The sequence below is a fragment of the Triturus cristatus genome, chromosome 3_1, assembly GCF_964204655.1.
Source record: "Triturus cristatus chromosome 3_1, aTriCri1.1, whole genome shotgun sequence".
NCBI lineage: Eukaryota > Metazoa > Chordata > Amphibia > Caudata > Salamandridae > Triturus > Triturus cristatus.
The window spans coordinates 260239889-260258273 of NC_140583.1; the positions used below are offsets into that span (position 1 = coordinate 260239889).

At 45.4% G+C, this 18385-nt stretch overlaps 1 protein-coding gene across 1 annotated transcript in view; it reads right to left on the reverse strand.

Moving 5' to 3' along the window:
• Positions 1-18385, reverse strand: part of PTPN9 (protein tyrosine phosphatase non-receptor type 9) — a 256693-nt gene that overhangs the window by 99517 nt on the left and 138791 nt on the right. Inside the window, exon 5 of the mRNA XM_085643844.1 lies at positions 6443-6548. Within this exon, the coding sequence (XP_085499970.1) occupies positions 6443-6548 (106 nt within the window). The remainder of the gene's footprint in view (positions 1-6442; positions 6549-18385) is intronic.

Genomic DNA, 18385 nt, shown 5'->3' on the forward strand with positions numbered 1-18385 from the left:
TCATTCAGCGGTGAAGAGTGAGATGTGGAAAAGTTTAAGGCCAAGGAAGCATACGGTACCAGGCTGCGGAGTAAAAATTATCTATCGCACAGGCAGAAACACAAACACTAACACAAGAGAAAAAAAACTGGTTCATTGAGTTACACCCTACATTTCTATTAGCACTTCAACAATCCATCTTTCCCTCGCAATTTTCAGCTGCGGTATTTTATGAAAAGAGTAAGTTATCTCTGATGAAAGGCACTTCGGTTCATCTAAAACCACTACTGTGAGAAAGAAACTTCATTTGGTGCCTTTTCTGTCTATTGCCTTTTGCCTCCTATTATGTCCCACTACGAGACAACCTGTACTTAGTGAAAACTGGTTGCCTCACCCACATTATTCAAATCTTTGAAAAACTTACAATGAGGTCAGCAAGATTGCATTCACCTAAACTATGTTACTAAGGGCTTTTACACGTGAGCAAATGACATTCAACCTGTCAGAGTAGCATGTACTTTAAACCTGCCCTAAATTTCTTCCATGTATACAATAAATAATGGGTCCTTGCATGCCCAGGGGTAACACAAATGTTACTGCCTGCCCCAAAATAGCAACAAAAAGCATGAAAGAAGCCGGCAAAAGCCCTTTATTAATCAAGAGCATTATAACTGAACCAGAATTGCCAGTGTCCAATCATCTTTACTATCTAAGGTTTTAGGAACAGCTTCAATCACCAAGATCAAATTTAACCCAGTTGTTGCTATGCATCCACTTGCCACAAAGTAAACAAACAAATGCAAAATAAGCCACATGAGGTTTCTCAACATGGTTACTCTATCCTTAACAGAACATTTTTCATGATAGTTGAAGTTTTGCATATATTGAAGGATGTTCTGTCTTCCAGAAAGTGAGGGCCTCCTAAAATCTCTGACCACATATCTCCTCATCTCAGCTCTGGAGACAATTTTTCCTCTTCCCTCCAGGCCTTCTGGTAGTGTAGTGTTGGTTGCGGTTGATGTCCCTGATTTTGGAGCAATTTCATCGGTCTCTCTAAGCCTCCAGGGTTCAACTAAGGACATTAGAGGCTTAAGTAAAATAATTTAAAGCGATTCATCAGAATATATTGGCCCATTTCTAACATAGCCAATAGTTCCCATCACCTACTCCACAGCTGACCACAACAGTAAGTTCCAGCCCAGATTCAAAGGTAGGGACACAGACATAGCAGAATGGCCTTGAGTTGGAAGTTACAATCAATGTCATATACTGTTTGAATTGGAAGTCTTTTTCTGCTAAAGGAATGTGTCTGTGTTTCAGACAAAGTGGTCATAACATCAACTGCCAGTGTGACATCTGCAGACACACATTGCAGAAACAGATGCTACAGAGCAAATTCTTGGAAGGGAAAGTCCAATTTTATAGGAAATCAATGCCCCTAGCAAGCAGAGAAGCTGAGTGGATCAAGCGAGCAGGCAGTTTCCATCCTTAGTAGAAATCTGTGTAAATTCAGGGAGAAGAACATTGTTGATCCAGCAAGAACATGCCTTTCATCTCAAATTTGTTTACAGGGTCACTGCCTGGAAGCTTGGATAATTAATACATTATCCACTTGATGACCAATATAGTCTGGTTCAATTGCCCTCATGCCAAAGGTTTCAGAGATCAAGTGAAAAGTAATGGTTTCTCCTCCTGGTATCAAAATATGTAGAACCAGGTTGTGCATGTCCTCTTCACCTGTCCCTGGATTCCCTTAATTTCAATTTCTCCATTAATGGGTCAATACCTTTACTTGTAGAGGTGGAGTGTGGGAGGAAATAGCTCCCCAAGTTGGAGGAAGTAGGCCTTCGCTATTCTAGCTTCTCAACTTAAGCCCTGTACTAACACTGAAAGACTTTTTCCAGATGAAGAACGTGTTAGAGATAGATCCATGCTTTGGTGACTGTTTCAAGATTGCCAACATTATATGGGTTGGATTCATTAGTAGTCTGAATATGGCAACCATGAGTACTTTATAGCCAGTAATCAGAGCGTTCATAGTAGTACTGGCAAACATCTCCCAGACACTGGAAGCTAGTGCAGGGAGATCAAATGGAAGCTAGTGCAGAGAGATCAAATTATCAAGTCTATATGATCAATAGGATGGAGGAAGGGCTACATAAGCTAGACAGGTACACTCTGAGGCATTTGCAGACACTCCATCTAATAGGCAGGAAGGCAGGATATAAAGAGTTACAGTACTCAATCTTCGATACTATAAGGTGTTGAACCACATCCTAACCTAGATAAACAAAACACAACTATTTCAATGCATTGTAATTCCAGACTAGAAGGCAACAAAAGGTGACACTTTAATAATGGAGTGTGGACATTTTGAATGAATCTACCCAGGGGGTTCTGTGGTTAGGTGTTGTATGCTGTTATGGAATTTGTGAGCTATATGGCAGATCTAAATAGTGCCAGCTGGAATGTCGCAGGGATTGCAAGAAAACTGGCTCTACCGGACTTTACTGCCTGGGTTGATGAGCACTCCCTGTGCCTTTTCCAAGAGACATGGAGCTTGGTGCCGGTCCATAGGGTGGGTTTTTCTTCCTATTCCTCCCCTGCGCAAGTCTCGGAAACAGGGAGAGGGCGACCTTCGGGTGGCCTTCTCATCTGGGTCGCGGCTTCTTTAGACTGCAGAGTAGTGGAGTCTCCCACAGGTTCCCCTGACATACAAAACATCACCCTAATAGATCAAAGGGGAAGAATTGTCTTAAATATTTTTAATGTTTATGCCCGGGGAACCAAGGGCGGGAGAAAGTCTCCTGTAATATCTCTCCTCGAGACCTTGCTAAATAATACTCCATATAAGACTCGTACATTGGTTGCAGGTGATATGAACTGTACGTTCGAGCCCTTGGGCTCGGACGTCTCCCTCGACCAAGACGAGGAGGATACCAGGTTGGGGATCCCGGTACTGGAAATCCCACCGATCAGAAGGTGGACAGAAGTGGCGCTCCAGATATACTCCCTGAGCCTCGAATTCAACTTAAGGGCAGCTAATGGGAGGTCATCCTCGGATAGGGGGGGTGCCCACACGTACAATAGACCAGGACACACCTCTAGGCTAGATTATTTCCTAATAGATGTATACTTATGGTCTTATGTAAGGGACATGCAGGTGGTCCCCTCGACTGAAAGTGACCACAATTCACTCTCCTTAAGTATGGTCCAGTGGTGGCGCCCCTTAAGGAAGGACAACATTAACCTGGTAGCCGCACCCCCGGATGAGTCTGAAGTCTCCACTTGTGGCAGACGAATAAAATGGGCGAATTTGGTTTTATCCGAGGCAAAGGTAGGGGAAATTCAATCCCATTTAAACCATGCGGTATCAACCCTCGGAACCTCCTTAGAAGGGGTGGGTAGAGCGAGCGGGCTTTTTGTCTCCCTGGTAGAAGCCTTAACTAACGTGTTTACCTTATACCCTAACAAGTCGGGCAACAAAGAATTTAAAAAACCAGTTGATGGTTGGTATACCCAAACATGTAGGGTTCACAAGGCCAAGTTAGTTGAGGCGGTTAAACTCAAGTCCCGTAGTGTGATACAGGAAGCAAGGAAGACCTATAATAAGTCACTTACTTAAATTCTGGGAAGACCTGCTCCAGGCTAGTAAAATCAGGGATTCAAGGGCCTTTTGGAATCTCATAAGCACACGGAATAAACCCGATGCATCTGTGAGACCCTGCAACATCCCGCCTCAAAGCTGGGTAAAACACTTTGGGACCCTATACCTTCCCCCAGATGGGGAACTGAACGTGGGGATGGACCTTACACGAGCAATTGAACCTCATGCCTATGATCTCTTCACTCCTTTAGAGATTGAGGGGGTTATAGGGTGGATAGCGCCTCGCAAGGCAGCGGGCCCAGACGGCCTTCCCGGGGACCTTATGAGGGCATACCCAGCGGAATGGGCAAGGGTCATAGCAGCTCTCCTAAACGATATCATGATGGGAGGGGCTGTGCCAGAATCCTGGAAAGGGGCGGTGGTGGTCCCGATTTATAAAAAAGGGTGCAGGGAAACACCGGGGAACTATCGCCCTATAAGTCTGATAGACTCCACCCAAAAGATAGCTGGTAAAGCTATCCTTGGAAGGATTCTCCATTGGGTGGAGGAGAATAAAATCCTATCAGACTTTCAGGCAGGTTTTCGGGCTGGTATGGGGACAATAGAGCAGGTGTTTAGGCTGGCACTATTGGGGTGGAAGGTGGTGGAACTGGGCAAGGGTAGTCTTTATTTGGCCTTTATAGACCTGAAGACTGCCTTTGACCTAGTCCCCCGGGAAGAGCTCTGGAGGGTGCTTTATGAGTTGGGATTACCCCCTTACATCTTGTCCCTTCTCATTAGCCTTCATGCCCATACCTTTGCACAGGTCCGTTAGGGTAAAAATGGAGAGCTCACTGAGAAGATACCAGTGTCCAGGGGCGTAAGACAGGGCTGTGTCTTGGCACCCACCCTATTTTCACTATATGTGAATGGGGTGGTAAAACATCTTCAACAAGAACCAGCCGACGCCCCCTGTCTTGGAGGAGTCCGTATCCCCACCCTGCTTTTTGCGGATGACACGCTCCTGATCTCGAAGACCCCACAAGGCCTCCAGAAATTGCTAACGCGATTCCAGGAGTTCTGTGCTGCAAAAGGCTTAATAATAAATGTGGACAAAACAAAATACCTAGTCCTAAATCCTCCTAAGAAACTGGGCCGTCCACCTACACTTAACTCGATTCCCTTAGAGAAAGTAGCCGAATTCGATTACCTCGGTATTCGGATTACGGATAGGATGTCTTGGGCAAATCATATTGACAAAATGGTCCTCAACCATAGGAGAGTAGGAGGAGCACTCATGAGGGAGTTCAGGGCCTCACCTAGGAGATCACTTACCCCAGTAATCGATATCTACAAGGCCAAAGTAGAGACATCAGCCTTGTATGGGGCAGAACTGTGGGGCCACTGCCGATTGGACGCCCTAGTGACAGCGGAGAGCAAGCTACTGAAATCCATTATCTCCATTCCACTGAGCACACCATCTGTACCAGTGTGGTTGGACACGGGTTGCAAAAACATCAAAGATCAGGCCCAGCTTCGCCCGCTCCTGCTATGGACACGAATCTGGAGGGGTGAAGAACTAAAAAAAAAAAAAAAAAAAAAAAAATCCTATGCTGATGCCCTGGGGGAAATAATGAGTCTGGGGGGTTGGGCTAAGATAAGATGGTTAAGAGAAACTAAAAAGCTTCTGGAGAAGATCGGTCTAGGAGACTGTTGGTCATCACGTTCAGCCCCTCCAAAAGAAGTTGTCAAGGCGCTTTACTGGAAATGGACTGCGGAGCGTCTAATTACAAACCCTAACCACTGCAAGTCCACTGTCGCCTTTTTACAAATCAAAGACATTGTGGCTTTTGAACCCTACTTGGACCTGATCACCCTCCCCTTTGACCGAGCCCTTTATTTTAAATTTAGAGTTGGATCCCTTCCCCTAGGTGCTGTGGTATCGAATTGGACATCAGCGGCCTGTACTTCTCCAAATTGTGCATGTTGCCTGAGTAGGGTTGAGTCCATTGCGCATGTCCTATTTGAATGCCCGGATTATGCAAGGCCTAGGAGTTTCTGGTTGAAACCTCTGTCGAAATATGGGCACACGTAGCCACCTAGTAGCCTTGCGTATCCTAACCACGGACACTTCCCCCCCTATAGTGTGTGGAACAGCAACATTTTTAAAGCAGTTTTGGCTTATTCGTTGTAAGAGATTGTCAGTAGCTGTTTAATTCCTTTTTTAGCTAATTTAGTAACGGGCAATTCATGTCCTTTTATCTTTTTTAATGAATTTCATACTGGCTTCTTGTAGCAATGCTTTTTTGTACACTGTAATGATTGTATTTTAATTGTGCTTATAAGATATCTTGCATATCGAATAAAAGCTTATGATGATGAAATAGTGCCAAGAACACCTGTTTGTGGAGGAATGCTTTCCACTGCTTCCTAGACAGAGAGCACTTTGCTAGTGCATTCAAGATTGGCTCCTATAATTCAAAAGAAATAGTCCTTTCTACTCCAGCGACCAACCTCCACATATACTCCATTAATTACTTAGAATGCTAAGATTTTGCTTATGTGGATTAATCTCAATGGCGGAATCACTCACTTTGGAATACCTTATCCATTCATATGAGAACATGCAAACTTCTCTTCATTTTCAGACAGAAATTAAACCAACACTTTAGCCAACTTTCCCAGAATAACATTCTGCAAGGCATGACATGTTTCTGTGATCTGTACCTCTGTCTTAAGCTAATCTAGCCTAGTAATGGAGAACCACATTGGATTTAAGGTGGCTTTATGCTATGATTTTTACAACTGCGACAGCTAGCTGGCTTTATGCTTCATGATTTTTAAAACTGCGACAGCAAGTTCCTGGAAGATCCTTACCTTCAGAAGGTTCAGGATCTTCTTGCTGAGGTCTAGCTCAAAGTTGGTATACTGTGACCCTGCCATGTCATATATAAATACCAGTCCATTCCGCTGTGTCTCGAAGCTGATGATTGAAATACAAATTAATACAATGAGAAACACGTGCAGCAGCGCTAAACTACTATGCATTCTGGGATGCAATGAAACATGCAGTTTGTGCCTTGGTCCAAATGGCTGTCATAAAAATGGAAGGGAAGAGAGAGAATAAATAAATGCAGACCAAAATAGCAAGGCAGATTGGAGATCTTTTCCCACTATATATCTGACAAAGCTTACATCTAAGAATTTAAAAATTCAAAATGCTAATTTATGGTCACCAGTCAAATTCACCCCACATGCATGCTTCTTATGTATTGCAGTTGGAGTGCAAGTACATTTTAGGTCCAGCAATGTCCTAGCCAATTTCAGAGGTTTTTAATTCTTAGCTCTAGCCACAACTTTCTTTGAAATGAATTGTGGCACTATATTTGAAAGGCTTTTTATTAGTACACATATGCTATCCCCGCAAAAAAAACTACTTACCTCTGTAATGTTCTTTCTGGTGGTTACTCTACCCATCCGCAGATTCCTCACCTTTAGAATATTCCCAAGTAGGATCTGCACACTTTTTTCCAGCAACGCTCACTGTGCCCTGGTAAGTGGCACCATATGGCCCAACAGTAACTTCAGATCACTTCAAAAATGAAGCATATATGCACCATCCCTGCGCTCTGATGTCATTTTCTTATTCTTTTTCCTTCCACGCCCTCAGACGTGGAGCAGTTAATACAAATTACAGGTATCAGTGTGCCATAATCTAACTTAAAACCATATTGAGAGGTTCAGGAGTCTACTCCACAGAATGGGAAAGTGGGAGAGTAGTGAGGAGCCTGTGGTTACATAGAGTATGTACCAGCAGCAGCATTCCTAAAGATAAGTAACTTGTACTTCTCATGGATACTTTTTCCCCCAAAAAATATATTTATTAAGTCTTATATCAACACGATAAAAAGGTGGCAAGATACTACCGGACTACATCGCTAAACTCTTAACGTTGGTAGCAAACAAGGTAAACCCAGCAATTACAAATTGAGGAAATTGGAAAGGTGAAGAAGGGGTTAGGTGCAAACAAAAAACGACAGAGCAGGCTGTTTGGGCATGGCCATAAAGCTGGAGGTAAAGCATCCTACATCTCTACCCCTGTCATGAGGAGGCAAAGCCAAAATCTAAGCTGGGCATACACACAAAGCAGTGTGCATAATGGTAATAGGGAGAAAACAACCCCTACCAGCCGTCAAGTGCCAATCGAAGAAGAGCAGGAAACAGTGCGCAAGGAATGGTAATTTGGTGGGGGTAGCGGTGCATGGGCTTAGCTGTGCGAGTCACGTAATGTAGCAACGATTAAACGAACTGGTCGCAAGTAAGGAGGTGCAGCTCGGAAAAGAGGGAATCGTTGTGCATCTACCCATGGAACTTGAGCATGGGGGTATCCCATTCCATAGAAATGGGGTATTTTGGGGCGGTCTCTGTCCTACTCCAATCTCAGAGCTGTGCTCTCAGCCCCAGAACCAGACCAGAAGAGAGTACCGCCATCCCGCGGTGGTACGGGAGTTGATCCTGCTTAGCGAAATCCAATTGCAAATCCAGAAAGCATACTTCAGTGCAATGTTTCACAGTGTGTGGCCAGGGTGCAAGCCTCCCAGCTGTGAAGAAGAATGGGCTTGGTAAGTTGTGAAGGCTGCATAGTAACTGCGGGACAGTACTGAGAGAGGGACATGCACATCCACATCATATGATATAGATCAGCGTTAGGGGTGTGACATCAGGGACAGTTGGTATTCGCCCCAGAGAAGAGCTGATTAGTCTTGGTGGGTGACAGATAAGCCCTGCATAGGATGAAACATTGGAAGAGCTTGAACCTGGCATTTCTGGAGACAACAACCAGGTTAGCCACCACCATGTCCCACTCGTTGGGAAGGAATGACCCTTTTTCTGTGTCCCATCTATTGCAGAGTTCGGCGAGGGAAGTCTGGCTGTGTTCCCTGAGAGTCCTGGACAGCCAGCTGATAAATCTATGAACGGATGGAATAGAGCATGGTATGTTAGGAATTACCCTCCAGGGACATTACACTGTTCTACTAATTTGTCAAAGGAGACTACTGACCCATCCTGGAAAAAATCGTCCAGTGTCATCACCCTCTCTCCCCCGGTGTGCAAACCCCGCAGCCAATTAGCCCCAAGTACGTGGAGATTCCAGTAGGGGGGGAACGACTGAGGCATATGGGAGGGTGGACTTCTGATAGATACTTCTAACCACAATTTCCTCACCTTTGGAATACCTCCTCAAGGTGGAAGGTCTCAGGTGTGGGCTCAGATTAGGAGGCCTCACAGGACTCAGTGGTCCTTTCATCAGACCTGGCTGCCAAGAACAAGCATTTTGTGAATGTATGCACCTGTGGCATGCTGCAGCCTGGACAATATCCAGAACTATCACCATCCTTGCTAGCGCTGTCATAGAGGTTTTGGACCTGATAAATGAGGGTTCTTTCTTAACCAGCACATAGAAGAATGTAATGCAGAGGACTATCTACCTGAACAGAGTCTTTTTTTGCACCACTGTGCTTTTCTTGGTCCCAATCAACTCCATTAGAGAGGTTACCAAAACGTTATCCAACTGATTTAGGTATCAAAAGAAACCTGCACTTGAAGCCAATCAAAAATTGCTTAAACCAGAAGTCAGTGCAATCTAAGAAACGAGTCATGTGTATGTCAATTACCAGAACACACAATCTAAAGAATTGTTTTTTATCTAATTTAGAAAACCCCTATTTTGTCCTCGGTAATAACTGTTTTTTTAGGTTTCGCCTACTAGAAACGGACATATTGTCAGTTTACAGTGGGCATAGAGCCCGACCACCATTGCTTAATTGTCACTCTCAGTTGATTGCTTTTTATTTGACAGATTGTGTGGACTTTATTTCCTTTTCTTGCATTTGTCCCTGCCCTGGAGCATGGACCCATTACTTGCGTCTTTCAACTGCTCACTTTCGAACCACTACTTTTTTACTTTTTGGCTAGGCACTCCACAAGAATGCATGCATTTTCCAGAAGTCTCCCTCACATACTGTTCTTCCCCCTTCCACCATACTCTGTGTTGCTCTCTTATCCGTGTGCTTCTCCCATGTCCGCCTCTGTGGTGCACTTGCCCCAGTGTGATTCAGAACCAGCACTTGTTCCTCTCTATCTCCCGTGTTGCTTCCCATTGCCCTCCGCTTTGCTTCCCCCAGCTGCGCCATGTGTTGCTTCTACCTCCCCTATGTTACTTCACCCCCTGTATTGCTTCCTTACCCACCTACTTCCTGTGTCACTTCAACCCCCTCCCGCAGTCCGTCTTGCTTACCGCCACCTGTGCCTCAAAAAAAGAAGAAAAATGCTTTGCCCTAATTTTTATTTAGTGACTCAAGTCAGAGGTAAATGTACGCAATTAACTAACACTGTAAAGAGGGAAGGTTGAGTTGGCTTTGCTGGAATTCGAACTAACGATCTGCAGGTAACACTGCACGGCGGGTGTTCTTTTAACTCTCTGATCCATCTTACCATCATAATAGCGTACGGGACTTGTTTGGAAAATGTTTTCTGTGGTTTTTATGAAGAGCAAATACGCTTTGCAGCAGTGTCAGCCAATTCAGGATGATGTCATTTTCTATGTTCTCTCTTCGTATTGTTTTGGCAACTTTGCAACAAATTAATAAGTAATTGTTTTTTGTATATCTACACTTCCTTCCACTCGTCCTCATCTTTCAAAGGGCACTATTTCCATATCCTGGTGTGCGTCCTCTTACCCAACATCATCTTTCTAGTTTAATTCAAGACTCTATGCTTGGCCTTCTAATCTTCAGTCTAACAGCCCCTCTGAGATCCGTCTTTTCACAGCAGCCAATTCATAGCAAATCTGTCCCTTTGCACGTTCTCCCTCTACTGCCCCTTTTCCGCCCTTTTTACTCAATTACTTCTTACATATTTCTTCAGTCACCCACCTTATTTAATTTGAGATGATCTTTAGTATATGTAAAACACATTCATTTACAACCTTATCAACCACTGAAGCTCGGATTCTTCTCCTCGCGTTTGGAACATTGCTCCTCTATTTTTATTGTCCTCCTTACTATGCTTTTCATCCCAATCTAAATGGTTTCATCCTTGCCTGGGAGGCATGCATATATTCTTCCCTCGTCCCTCCTGCATCACATGATACTTTTCTCTGAATTCTTCTAAATAACTAGCATTCTAGCTGTCAGTTACTAATCATCACCTTTCACAAAAGATTTTGAAGCAAGTACAACTGTCATTGACCCTGCTAAAAGTATTCCTGAATGTTGGCGATACAAAGTAAGGGCGCCCGATTTATCAAGGAATTTAATTTCATTAACGGCATCTTCTTACAAATAACCCAACACCAGATACAGCTGTGCAGCAGTGGGTACATTGGGCTGCCACCACAAGCTATTGGCCAAAGCCACCCACAGCTAGGTGCCACTTCATATCATGTACAATTCACAGAAGGACCGCGTGGACTAGGGTACCCAGCTACATTTTTGGGATCGTCTTCCTTGAACATATTTCACTATGATTGCAAAGCGTGAAGGGGTACTTTGGTCTCTTCCCCACTTCCGTATGAGAGCAGTGCACGGGGAGTCAGAAAGAGCACTGCCCCATAGACACTCAGGCCTGTAAGGGTGAAAGAGTGAGTAGGGGTCAGAGTGCAGGATGGGCAAGGCAGGACTTATGGCTGGAGAATCTAACAATCCAATGTCTGCTGGCAGCTTTTGAGTCTGAAGGGTAACCGTACAGCTTCTTACCTGTCCCAAGATCCTCCCACTGGCTGCCTGGCAAGAGAACGGTGAGGCGGTGTGCTGGAGTTTACTATTTGCACTGCTGAAAAGGCCTGTTGTGCTGTAATTATTACTTTGTGTAGTGGGTGCGGGAGCTACCAGAACACACACACACAGCCCAAGACAGTTTAACTGGACCATTGTGCCTTCGTCTGAGATGAACACCCTTTAGTAAACAGAAATCCGTGGGTGCAAAGTGTGAATTGCTCGGAGGGAAGACAAATAGGGATTTTTTCACAGCTGATGGATTCGAATTGTCTAGTTTTCAATGATCAAGCAGTAGAATCCAGCCAAGACAGAGGCAATCGTATCTCAGACCAAGTATCTTAAACTAATATGCATCGGTTGTATGACACAACCACACATGCCTAAACTACGCATGTCTTAACCACGCGGTCTATACAACGACCGCGCCTTTACCATGCATGCCTTTACCACAAATTTCGTTGTAACGGAAGGAATGGTAAAGGTATATGTGTGGTTAAGATTAAAACCCCATTCCCCCCCCCGTCCTGAGCCCGAAAATGTGTCTCTTCTGTATTGTAATCTACCCGCCCCAGCCCTATTAGCTACGCGACCCCCTACCCTGAGACCTAAAATTCGATTCTCCAGCCCTGAAAACTGCCCCCGCACCCTGAGCCCTAAGACTCGACTGCCTGCCGTAAAAACTACCCCGACCTGAGCTCCCGGCACGGAACCCTAAAACCAGCCCCACCCCCACCCCCAAAACCTACACCCACCTCCCACTGGCCCCCACCCTACTCACCAAGCCGCATCCAGGTCCTTCCTGCCGCATGCTTTCTGGTTCCTCTCAGACACCTAGAACACCAACTGCCTGAACCACACATATGCATGGTTAAGGCAAGCGTTGTTCAGCTTGCGAGGAAATGGCCCGTGTGCTTAGGCCCGCGTTGTAAAGGCAGTTTCCCATATGCATCAGTTAACAAGCATTAAAAATGCAATAGGTCTCGCCTTTCATTAAGTTAAAGCCATTTGTTTTGCTATGCAATATCATTAGCAAAGCAAATGGCTTTAACTCAATCAAAGGCGAGACCTATTGCATTTTCATTGGCTCATTCTTTGAACGGTGATCTGTCGCAGATCTTTCGTGTGTGAGACAGGGTCCCGGTGCTAAGTGCCCTGGTCTTCCTCCTCACGGGTGGATGGACAGAAGGGTGGATAGATGAGTGAAGGATAGATGGATGAGTGAAAGGAACGATGAGTGATATGGTCAATGGATGAGTAGATGGATGGGTGGATGGATGGCTAAATAAAAGGGGGATGGAGAGAGAAAGGGAGGATGGATGGATGACTGAAAGGGTTAATGGGTTGAAGGATGAGTGACCGGGTAGATGAAGGAGTAAGTGGAAGGATGGCTGGATAGGTGAAAGGGTAGATGGCTGGAAGGATGAGTGAATGGATGATGAGTAGAAGAGAAGATGGATGAGTGTACAGATGGATAAGGTGAAAGGATGAATGGAGGGATGATGAGTGAGTGAAAGGGTGGATGGAGGGCTGGATGAGTGGATTGATGGATGGATGGATAAGTTTTCAAATGGTTGAATATTGATATGGATGGGCACACAGATGGAAGCTACCAGTGATTCAATATAATTCGAGCATTCTCTCCCTCTCAGTGAGCCAGCCTGGGCCATGTGCCAGGAAGTGGGCACCTTAGCTCGCTGTGCTATGAGAACTCAAGCTATCTTCATTGGTGAGGTCCAAGAAAGCCAAAACACGCCCAGGGTTCTTGTTCCCCCTATGAAGACAGAGGTTCGGGCCCGGCGGCTCCTCTCGGAGGCAGGCCATGATGGTTCATTGGTATGCGGTCGGTCCTTCACTGCAGTGCCGGCCACAACAGGCGTACGTGCTCAGATTCGTCACCATTTTATATGTTTCACTCTCCTGAGCTAACAAAATTCTGATCTCGAAGAGCAGGCTGATTGACAGTATTAAGAACTTTATATTTTAAAAACCTGGAAGCCCTGGGGCAGCCCGAGGCGGATCGGTTTGTGACGCTGCCCAGCTGAGTCTCATACGATTGTATCCATATGGAAATCGATTTTTTTTTACTGGAAATCTGCTTTCCTTTTCACTGTGTAATGTTGAAAATCTTATCTATTCTGAAGCCTGTTCCGCGGTTGAAAAGAAAGATTCCCTGAAGACTGACAAGTCCACTCCGAGTATGTTTCACCCCTTCTAACCAAGAATCCACGACCCCCCCCCCCCCAACCCCTCCTACAACTCCACCCCTACCCCCCTGCACCAGCAGAAGAAGGGAGGGCGGAGAACAGCATGAGGAGGGAGAGACGGTATCAGAAGAAGAGATAGCGGACGGTATCAGAAGAAGAGATAGCGGGCGAGAGAGCAGGAGGGAAGTGGAGAGGCAAAGACATATTCAGAGAGGGAGAAGAAATGGGCAGAGGAGGAGAGATAGAAGGTATGGGGCAGGTGGAGAGCATACGGAAAGGAAGAAAAAAAAATGATAGTCGCCGAGCAGTAAATAAGAATGGGAATGGAGACAGCAACATTACATTACACACTGCAGAAAGGGAGAGAGAATGAAGGCAAGATGGACTAGACGAAATAAAGAGAAAGCAAGAGACAGACAGAGAACAAGCGTGAGGAGGGCGCTGCAAATAAAAAAAATAGTGCTTACTGTCCTTTAAAGGACCTTGCCTCCCACTGTTTGCGTGGATAAAGTCAAATTAAATCCTGAGTGGTAGGATCCTAATACAACATTATAAGAGAAACCACGTGATAGATCTAATCCCGCTTTGAGGTGTGTAGACACAGTATCAACACTTCCGCATCACTTCAGCACCCTACATTTTTAGCTCGCTCTGCTGTTACGAGCAAGAGCCAGTTAAATACAAATCACCTTGCCCCTACACCAGAAGCATTAAATATGCAGCGCGTTACAGTGCTTGCTGAGCTGCACTGGGCTAGAAAGATGATTGCAAAGCACTTGAATATGTCCCAGTGACTGTATGACGTCAAACTCCTGCCTAGACTGAACAATGAACACTACAAGTCCCAGAATGCTTAGTGGTGCTGGCAAGTTTGCCAAATAGAAAAGAAATGCCAATTTGCTGGGACTGCTAGAGCCTGCAGTGGCAAATAAAACGGGTGTGCCTGAGCCCTCTGGGTGTGAACTTGTTTCCTGGCTCTTGTTGAGCCAAAATTGCCAATGAACCACATGCATTACCCCTCCCATCTAAAAGATGCAGCTGCTCTTCTCGGGTGTTTGTCAGAAAGGGTCAGGCGTGCACAAGATATTTGCTCTGTTAAACAAACCGTACTGAACAGCAAACATTAATGAAAATGACCAGTGGATTTCACGATGCCTGCATGGCACCATCCCTGCTCCCCTTCATAGTAACAGTATTCATCTGATAATGCTGAACACTACAAGGACCAGAATGCTTAGGAGCGTGTGCTGCAAACGAAGGACGCAATCACACAAGTTGACGAGCGTGCTGCCAGGACCAACAAATATGTGAACATGATGGAGAAGTAAGTAACTTTAAGTAGAGCTTTAAGTGGGCTGGAACGACTAAGGGGGGGGGGGGCTCTCAAGTGGGGCGTGGTCGATATAATTAAAGGCGTGGCTTGAAAACACCCAAGCTTAAAAATCTGTTTAGCATTGTGTGCTGCCCCACTGGTATTCTGCTGTTTCTGTCATTGGATCCTGACATATAATGCAACGAGTAACATTACACCTACAACAAGCCAGGACTATTGGCTTTGTCAATGGTTATTAGTTGCATAATATACATAAGCAACAACTATGGCTTCGTTGTATATAATTTTTTCTTAAATTACGAGACTAGGAAAATATTATAGCAAGTCTCTTTGAAGTTACATCAAAGGCAGTGAAGGGTGGCACTGCTGCAGAATGAAGATTTATTTTCCACCCCGATGATCAGTGCAAATACGGAGTGCCCGATCGGGACCCGTCTCAGCACCTGCTTTTTAAAACTGCCGGTGGTGAGCACCGGCAGGACCCGGCCCACTGAAAGCCCTGACTTTATGATTTTGCATGCATTTATGTACATTATAAAAACCATATACACGGCAGGTATCTGCAGTCCGCGATCAGACGTCGCCCCCATTGGCCAGCACAGGGCGGGTCTCCCTGGCTGTGATGAGAAGGGGGCTACTTAGCGCCATAGAGTCCTTTCTTCCATCTCTGCTTGTCACATCCAATTAAGCGGCGGGCCCTGTGCAGCCCTCTTTCTAGGTTCCTCTTTCAGCCTGGTTCTCCCCTAGGTTTGTCTCCAGGCTGGCTCGGGTTACCCCATCCCTCTCCCCTTCCCAAAGAGCTGCTTAGTCCAATCCGAGGCTGAATTACTCACCAGTCAAGTGTTTGCCTACATGGGCTCCGAGGCTGGGCCAGTGGAAGAAGCAGCTTGAAAGTGAATTTCCACCAGCGCCGGGGGTTTCGGGCAAGCTCCATCAGGTGCTTTGGGGTCAGCAGCCTTTTGTGTGACCTATGACCCCTAGCCTCATTAATCATCGGCTGCCAAGTGGACCCTGGTTCTCGGCCACAAAAGGCGGCATAAGTGTTATCTTTCAAACAAAATGTGCCCGCTTGTTTCATGAGGTTTGAGGGAATGGAGACATCTGCGTGGAGAGAGTAGCAGAGACGGGGCATGCGTTGAAGTGTGTTCTACGCATTTACTTTGACTGTACGTGCTTGACTCGCAATGCTTAGCATACATGTAGCTGCGGCGAAAAAAAACCACGGATTAAAATTAAATTACACACTGCGGAAAGCGAGAGAGAATGGAGGCAAGATGGACTAGACGAAATAAAGAGAAAGCAAGAGACAGACAGAGAACAAGCGTGTGGACGGCGCTGCAAAAAAAGTGCTTACTGTCCTTTAAAAGAAAGTGTGTAAATCTGCCCGTAAAAGATCCAATCCCGGTGGGCGGGGCCAAACGGGGACAGGGTGGTAACCAGGAGGGACTAAAAAGCCTCCTGAACAATCAGTACACCCCGTTTAGCATAATTGGTGACGTCAAATGACCCACACCAATGAAAATTATGGCCGGAACCGAAAGTGAACTTTGCAAGCCGTATCGATTCCAAAACCCTCGCATGGCGATGCAGCGCATGCGCGCCGCTATCGCCAGCCGAGACCTAATAAAAGGACTCGTGCTTCATGCCCCCTTGCATATGTGCAGAGAGAAAATCCCAGCACTACCAGCAGTGTCCAACATCGGTCTGCAACCTCATGCTCACATGGTAATAACAAGCATTTGCAATGCAATAGGTCTCGCATTATAAAAGTGTGAGCAGTTGGCATTGTTAATAATAATGCAACACTAGCTATTGGCATTGTAAATGATAATGCCATTTATTTATGTGTTTGTTTTATAAAATAGATTAAAAAGGCATTATTAGTAAATATTTAGACCTATTGGCTTTGCAAGTTATAGTGTTTTTTTAGACTTTTATATTGGTACAAAAATATCCTCACGTAAATGCCAGACCTATTGCATTGCAAATGCTTGTTCTTTACAGTATGTATGTAAAGCGCTCTGATACCTACGGGTCAAGCTAGCGCTATATAAAACTTTTAAAATAAATAAATAAAATAAATGATGACCTGTTGGTAGAGGAGGAGTCATTCACGAGTGAGTATCACGATCATTGCCCGTCCCCCGCCAAGGCTACCAGTTTCAGGCTATCCCCAGTGTCTACAACAAGATGCCACTGAAACCGGTTTAATACTACATCAGCGCAGTGCATAATTATTTACAAATTATGTAGATTTATTATGATTTGTATAACGATCAAATGATAGTTTCTGCCCATGTTGACTTGCAGTCTCGCCCAAAGGATATAGAGAGCGCAGATATGGCCTGTTCGCTAAATTGTTGACCTGTGAGGCATGATGCACGGAATTTACGCCAGTTCTCCAAATTGTGCGATGCTCTATAAATCGCTTTTATACCTATTTCTCTATTCTCGTCTCTACCAAGGATGGGAGTTTTGTAAAAAGGCTGAACATCAGTATTAAGAGTAAAAGCCAGGCCTGTGGGAATTTTTTGTTCACATAAATTGAATGCGCGGGTAACTTCCATTTGGTTTCATGAAACCGGGCCCTGAACCAAAGAAGGAATGCCTGCAATGTGTGACCCCGCCCGCCCCGCCGCACGGAAAGCCCTATTATCCCTTGAAAAGGGCACCTGGCGCGCGGCCTAACCCCGGCAGGGAGTGCACTGAGATGGGAATCACACCCCTGCTGGGATGAAAGAACCGAGCTCAGTGGACGTTGACCCCCGGAGATAATCTGGATTGTATGTAGTTCTTCACTTTGTTATAATTCTATCCAAAATTACATTATCTTGTTGGATTATGGAAAGTGAGCTGGATGCCAAATGATGATCCTTGCAAGAAAGTGGGCCCACGGATGCTGCGCTGCTAAAATAAAACCCCGTGACCTCAGCAAACATATAATTAAATATTTTGCTTCCAAACAAAAGGCTCTAATTGAGAAATAGACCGCATACACTGTACACGTTAGACTCACAGCTTGCCTGCATAGACACAAATTGGTGTTTAATTAGTCTGCAGAGTCGATTAAAACGTCATTTGCAGGTATGAAGAGCTGAATCAGTATGGGGAAGATCGCACACTTCCTCTACAGCCTGTTACACAGATATCAATGAACCTCGAAGGTGATTGTTGTATTGTGCAGCAGGGTCCACAGAGACATCCATCCTTCAGAGGGTGATACAGTAGATACTATTGTACTGAGCAAATATAAAGTTCCTGTAGCACCACGCATTATGGTGCAGGCGGTGACCCACAAAGGAAAGCAGGGTGCCTGCCAAGCAGTGTACCACAGGCAGAACAGGTGGTTTCCGCAGCTGCGCAGCTGCAGGCGGCTGCCCTGTGCCCGCACAGATGCCACCAGAAGCCCAGGCCTGGAGGTAGCCGGAGTTAGAATGGCCCTGCTCAGCACAGATGCTGCTGGTTTGTTTCTTACTCAGACAAATGGAGAAGAGAAGCAGGGAAC